General features: G+C 40.6%; 1 protein-coding gene across 1 annotated transcript in view; it reads right to left on the minus strand.

Annotated features, from left to right (window-relative positions):
- Nucleotides 1-234: 234 nt before the first annotated feature.
- P2RX7 (purinergic receptor P2X, ligand gated ion channel, 7) overlaps nt 235-7,378 on the minus strand; it is a 40,907-nt gene continuing 33,763 nt past the window's right edge. Inside the window, exons 12-13 of the mRNA XM_012663518.1 lie at nt 6,240-6,341; nt 235-2,306 (exon numbers count right to left, since the gene is read on the minus strand). Of these exons, the coding sequence (XP_012518972.1) occupies nt 1,809-2,306; nt 6,240-6,341 (600 nt within the window). The 3' untranslated portion in view covers nt 235-1,808. The remainder of the gene's footprint in view (nt 2,307-6,239; nt 6,342-7,378) is intronic.

Consider the following 7,378-nt stretch of genomic DNA (forward strand, 5'->3'; position numbering starts at 1 on the left):
CACTTTGGGAGGCTGAGGAGGGAGGATCGCATGAGTCCAGGAGTTCGAGACCAGCCTTAGTAAGAGCAAGACCCCATCTCTACAAAAAATAGAAAGATTAGCCAGGCGTGGTGGTACACACCTGTAGTCCCAGCTACTCGGGAAGCTGAGGCAAGAGGATCGCTGGAGCCCAGGAGTCTAAGGTTGGCAGTGGGCTATGATGACTCCACTGCACTCTAGCCTGGGAGACAGAGTGAGATCCTGTTTCTACAAAAAGTTTTTATTCATGCCATTGTACATTAATACAGTAGAAAACTGCTGCTTTTCAAAAAGTATCAAAATAGTAACTCTTAGAGTACGTGTTAAAACCTCACAGATCGTTCATTAGTCACGGTATTTAATAGTGGTCTATAAATTACTCCTAGTTATTGTTTAGAAACAGATAAATAGCCAACTCTAATGACAAAACCATGCAAAGGAAATCCTGAAGTAGAATCCTAAAACCCATGACTATTCACTTTCATATTTTTAGTGGTTGGTATATAGAAATGGTGAAGGTTTGGGTGTGGGTTGCTTTTGAAGCAGCATCCAGAATGTATCAATTCTAATCGGCTGCAAAGTACAGGATGTTATAGGCAGAAAGGCAGCTTTTTGGTCATTTCCAGTCATAGAATTGTGATGAGGATTGGAATGTACTGGGTAGCTTGGCAGTTAGATTTGATAGCTTCTGGTTTGGTGAGTTACCTGATTTGGTCTGCAGCCCTTCTAGAACTATCTAGTAGAAACCTAAGTTCCTGAGGGGCTCCAGGGTTGGTCTGGGCTCCCAAAGAAACTTGGAACCAGGGAAAGTGTGGGCTGAGTCTATGTCCCCATTCATAAGGCTTGTTCTTTGTGTCAGTCATCTGTTGCTGTGTAACAACCAACCTCAAAGCTTAGTGACTTAAGACAGCAGTCTGGCTTTCTGGATTGACAGGGAGGTTCTCACCTGGGGTGTCTCATGCAGTTTCAGTCATATGTTAGTAGGGCCCAGAATTACCTGAAGACTTCTTCTCGCCCATGTTTGGTGACTAGGCTTGGATGGCTTGAAAGCTGGGGCTGGCTGGTCAGGCACTCTCCTCTCCACATGGCTGCTTGAGCTTCCTCACAGCAGGGCGGTCTCAGGATAGGCAGACTTTTACATGGGGGATGTTTTCCCCAATAGCAGGAGTTCCAAGGGACAGGAAGTAGAAGCTGCCAGCCTCTTAAAACAAAGATCCTGACCCTGACACAGCGTCACTTCCACTATTGGGTAAAGCAGTCAGAGCTGCCCATTCTTAAGGGAAAAAACAAAACCCTTGGGTCTTGAGGGATGAGTGTCAAAGAATTTGTGGTCACTTTTAATCTTTCACATTCTCCAGCCAGGACCAAAGAATTTGTTTTCAGTTGGACATTATCCTAGTCTGTCCTAATACTGAGATGTTTTGCATCCATGTAGCTCTTTACACTTTACAAGACAGTTCATGAACACTGTCTCAATTTGTCCTTACCATATCTCTGAGATAGTAGGTTGGTTAACGAGGAGACAGAGGTACAGAGGTTAAAGGCCTAGGGTCACACAACTTCCTAGGGACAGAATTGAGACTTATATCTGAATCTCTTCACTGTCAGTCCATGCAAAGGGATTCTGGTTTGTTTGTTTAACCAAGTCACTCTGCTCTCAGACATATATAGAGCTATATGAGATGAAAGCACATTTCCCTTTGGCTGAAAATTTGGCCGCAGATCTTTGCAGGTGAAGTTCAAGGTGATGGCAAAGGTAATGCTAATATGACTGCTGCAGCCCTGTGCTGTCAGTAGGGACTCTTGAAGCCACTGTACCGCCCTTCACTCTTGGGAAACTCTCTCCGAATCCTCCAGCGGCAGCAGCTGGGTAGGATGGCAAAATCAGCCATGTCAGGGGAGCCAAAGCGCCAGGTGGTGTAGCACCTGTAGGCACAGTGCCGCAGCCGGCTATTGTTGGGATCCTCATCGAGCTCCAGCAAGGGCTCCTGGTAGAGCAGGAGGAACTGCAGGACATGTCTGGACAAGACAAGCTTCCTGAACGGCTGTGAGGTGGTGATGCAGGCCCCCGGCTTTTTCCGGCAACATAGCTCCTCCAGGCACCTGTGGCTCTCGGGGAGTTGGGACGGGAGGCAGCTTCCACACTGGCACCACTCCGGGCTGTCCCCGGATCTAGGAGTCGCCTCTTCATGAAGCGGCTGCATCTCCTCTGTTTCTCTGGGAATGGAGGGTGGGTCGCGGAGAGTCAGGGGGAGCTTGGACAAGTCTGTGAAGTCCAGCGGGGGTCTCTGAAAAAGTCAAGTGTCCAAACCCATCAGCAATCATGACCCCCGGGGCTCTAAGTTCTTCAGTTTTATCCTTAACTTATAAAATTACATTTAATATTACATTCATTGTGGTAGCTATCATCAATTAAATGTGTGGATCAGGACCGTGCTTGTGTTTTGTAAGCACTGCCTCACTTAAGCCTTTGAAGGACCTCAAAGAGAGATATGTATCCTTGTCTCCACTTCACAGATTTGGAAAGTGAAATTCAGAGAGGCCAGGCCTCAGTGCAGGTATCACCTCTTGTCCTGACCACCCTGTCAAGTTGCTTTCCTCCCAGGTGATTCTCTTGTCACATCACGATATTCTACATTATTCATAGGACCTATCACCATCAGAAACAATCTTATTAATGTGTACATTTACTTGATGGTGATGATTCTTTCATATGAAAGCAGGGACCCTGTCTGCTTTGTTGCTGTATCCCCAATACCCAGCACGGGAGAGATAGTAAATATTTATTGACTTAGCTCCGCTCTCTCCTTTCCCTCCAGGCTCCTCTACTGGCAAACCCATTTGTTATCCTCCAAGGGAAGTGGCCATAATTGCCACGCCTATTCTTTGTGACATACACCTTCCTTCACTGGGTAAAGATGGCCCAAGTCAAGGACATTAGACTGGATAGTTCTTGTACATGAGTGTTCATAGTATCATTATTCCTAATAGCCCAAAGGTGGGAACAACCCACATGTCCTTCAGCTGACGAATGGGTAAACAACATGTTATGTCCATATGATGGAATATTATTCGGACCTAAAAAGGAGTGAATTACTGATCCATGCTCCAACGTGGATGCACCTTGAAAACATGAAGCTGAGTGAAAGAAGCCAGACACAAAAGGCCATACATTGCATGAGTCCATTTGTAGGAGATGTCCAGCATAGGCAAATCCATAGAGACAGAAAGTAGACTAATGGTTGCCAGGGAATGGGGGGAATTCAGTGTGGGGAGTGGCTGCAAAATGGACGTGGGGTTTCCTTTTGGGGTGATGAAAAAGCACTGGTACTAGATAGTGGTGATGGTTGCACAGCATTGTAAATATACTAAAATGTCACAGAATTGTTTAAAATGGTTAAAATGGTAAATTTTATATTATGTGTATTCTACCATACACATATGCACACACACACAAACTAAATATAGTCACGTGCCACATAATGAAGTTTTGGTCAATGAGGGATCCCATATACAATGGTGTTCTCACAAGATTATAATGGAGCTGAAAAATTCCTGTCACCTAGTGACATCGTAGGCATCAAAACATCATAGTGCGATGCATTTCTTATGTGCTAGTGGTGATGCTGATTTAAACAAACCTACTGTGCTGCCAGTTGTGTAATAGTATAGCATGTAGCCTCAGCAACTTAGTGAGACCCTGTATCTACATAATATTAAAAAATTGGCCAGGCATAGTGGCACATGCCTGAAGTCCTAGCTACTCCAGAGGCTGAGGCAGGAGGATCTCCTGAGCCTCGGAATTCTAGGTTACAGTGAGCTATGATTGCACCACTGCACTCAGCCTGGGTGACAGAGCTAGGCCCGGTCTCTAAAAAAAGGAAAAAGTATAGCACATAGAATTATTTACAGTACATAATAACTTGATAATGATAATAAACAACTATGTTACTGGTTTATGTATTTACTATACTTTTTATTGTTATTTTAGAGTATACTGCTTCTCTAATTTAAAAAAAAGTTAACTGTAAAACAGTCTCAGGCAGGTCCTTCAGGAGGTATTCCTGAAGATGGCATTGTTACCATAGGAGATGACAGTTCTATGGGTGTTATTGCCCCTGAAGACATACTAGTAGGACAAGATGTGGAGGTGGAAGACAGTGATATTGATGATCCTGACCCTGTGTAGGCCTAGGCTAATGTGTGTGTTTGTGTCTTAGTTTTTAACAAAAAAGTTAAAAAGTTAAAAGAAAAATTAAAAATAGAAAAAAGCTTATAGAATACAGATACAAAGAAAATATTTTTGTACAGCTGTACATGTTTGTGTTTTAAGTGAAGTGTTATTACAAGAGTCAAAAAGTTTCAAAAAATTATAAAGTTTGTAAAGTAAAAAAGTTACAGTAACTTAAGTTTAATTTATTATTGAAAAAAGAAAACTATATTTTTATCAATTATAATAGCCTAAGTGTACAGTGTTTATAAAGTCTTCAGTAGTATACAGTAATGTCCTAGGCCTTCATATTCACTCACCACTCACTCACTGACTCACCCAGAGCAACTTGTAGTCCTGCAAGCTCCATTCATGGTAAGTGCCCTATATAGGTGTGCCATTTTTTTCTTTTATACCATATTTTTACTGTACCTTTTCTATGTTTAGAAATGTTTAGATACACAAATACCATTGTGTTTTAATTGCCTACAGTAGTCACTACAGAAATATATATAGGTTTGTAGCTTAGGAGCAATAGGCTATACTGTATAGCTTAAGTGTGTAGCTATACCACCTAGGTTTGTGTAAGCACACTCTGTGATGATAGCACGACAGAATTGCCTAACGATGCGTTTCTCAGAACTTATCCCAGCTGTTAAGCGATGCATAACTGTAGTTTACTTTATACACACTCCCAAGAAGGACATTAGAAGAATGGAAAAATTTTGGCTACTCTCCTTCACGAAGAGATGTAAAAAGAAGATGTAAAAATCCTAAATATTAGTGAATTTGGATCTAGCAATAAACACAAAAAATAGGACGTCACATTCAAATTGAGTTTATTTCAGGAATGCAAGGTTGGCTTAATAATTGAAAGCCAATCAGTGTAATTCACCACATAATAGAATAAAAGAAGAAAACTCATTGATCATTTCAAAAGAAGCAGAAAAATTTTTTAAATTTAATATCTGGTCATGATAAAATTCTTAGCAAACTAGGAACAGAAGAGAATTTTCTTAATCTAATAGAGCATTCTTAAAAACTTGCCACAAACACTATAATGAATGAATAGTGAACTCTAGAAAGCTTTCTCCCTGAGATAGGGAATGAGACAAAGATGCCTGCTATTGTCACTTCTGTTCAGTATTGTACTAGAGGTCCTAGCTGGTGTCATAAACACCAGACGTTAGGAAGAGGCAAGGAAGGATTTTTTTCCCAGAGCCTTCAGAGGGAGTGTGGCCCTGCCAACACCTTGATTTCAGAATTCTAGCTTCCAGAACTGTGAAGGTATAAATTTCTGTTGTTTTAAGCCACCTAGTTTGTGGCAATTCATTAGGGCAGCCCCGGGAAACTAATACAGTTAGTGAAGATACGCAGCATCCAGAGCTGCTGGGAAGAGTGTGAGTTAGAACAACAGCTCTGGAGCACTGTTAGTATCTTCTGAAACTGAGCATATGCCTGCCTTATGACTCAGCAGTTCCACTCTTAGGTAGTTACCCAGTAGAGTGCCTTATGTTTACCATAGCAGCATTACTGGCATTAGCTCCAAACTGGAAACTACCCAAGTGTCCATCAACAGTAACATGGATTAAATAAATTGGATGTTTATAAAATGGAAATTATACAACAGTGAGAATGAACTGTTGCTATATGCAATGTTATGAATGACTCACAAAAATAATGTTGAGTGAAAGAAACCAATCAGCAGAGTATATACTGAGTGTCTTCATATAGTATACTGGTATACTATATGGTTCAAGTTTTATAAGATTCTAGAAGAAGTAAAATTAATTTTTGGATACAGGATGACTACTTTTAAGGAAGCGTAGTGACTGGATGGGAGCATAAAAGGGACTTCTAGTAATATTCAATTTTTTAATCTGGTGCTGGTTACATGAGTATATTTACTTTGTTAAAATTTATGGGTTATGACTGGTATAAATTTCCAGATGTGTTTATATGTATAGTAAATTTTCTTTTAAAAAAAAAAAAAGATAATGTTTTAACTTACTGGGACTTCTTGGCCCTTGACATCTTGCAGACTTTTCCCAAGTAGCTGCTGGTCCACCATCCTAATGTGGGATTCATCCACAAAGGACACATACTTTAATGTCTAAGAAAGGAAGGTTAACATGTTTACTCACTTTTGTATGGAATTATCAAGAATTGCCAATCTAAACATATCTAAAGGCAACTGTTATTCCCATTTATAATACCCAATGACAAACTATTGAACCAGCTAACTAAAAACTCTTGCTAGGCGAGAATGAATAGCTTCTGAGTCTAAATGTAAATCAAATGGAACCTCATGCACCTTAACTTGTAGGTGCAGCCTATCCACAGCTCACTGCCTAATGTTTTTAGGTCCCCCAAGCACTATGTAAAATTCCTTTGTTGTGGTCTCTCAATTTTAGTTACTCCAGGTTAAATGTCTCCAGAAAGTTACACTATTGCAACTTAAATTATTTATATGTTCATTAGATTTCATCCCATCTTAGGCCATGAAATGGTGATTGTTTTTAGTTGGAAAGATGAACTTTTATTTCAAAATGTGAAAACATGTACAATGGACATGAATTGTGCATTCAGCTGTTGGAAAAGGACAGTGATGTTCTTGGATGAGGGAAAGACAAAGAAACTCTCTTTGTTTTTAGGCACCAGGGATTTCTCTTTGGGGGGGAATCATGGTGTTGAGTGCAGAGAACCTGCTTAGTAAAGTCCAAATTAATGAAAACAATACAGATGAGGCTAAAATTCCCTTTGACTACTCCCCCACCCTGGGCTCCTTTCCAGAAGCAACCCCTGTTACCACTTTTGTGTGTATTCAACACCTTTTGCATGGATATGTATACCACACACATATATATGTATGTGTATACACATGTATATAGATAAAAAATAAATATAGGTGCATGTATGTGTATACACATGTATTTCCTGGCTTTGCCCATTCAGAGGACCTAGAATCAGTGACACTCAAGCGCAATAAAGACACCTACATTTCACTTTCTAAATACCATTTTCCACTAAAAGAAACCAGGATGTCTTAAAGAAATAGTTGGTTCTTGAACTGGGTCATGGAAAGTGCAAGATGAGTCTTCAGCATTTTTATGTGTTGGAAAGTAAGAAAGTGCTCAGAGTGATGGAGAT

The sequence above is a fragment of the Propithecus coquereli genome, unplaced genomic scaffold (assembly GCF_000956105.1).
Source record: "Propithecus coquereli isolate 6110/MARCELLA unplaced genomic scaffold, Pcoq_1.0 Scaffold81, whole genome shotgun sequence".
Lineage (NCBI taxonomy): Eukaryota > Metazoa > Chordata > Mammalia > Primates > Indriidae > Propithecus > Propithecus coquereli.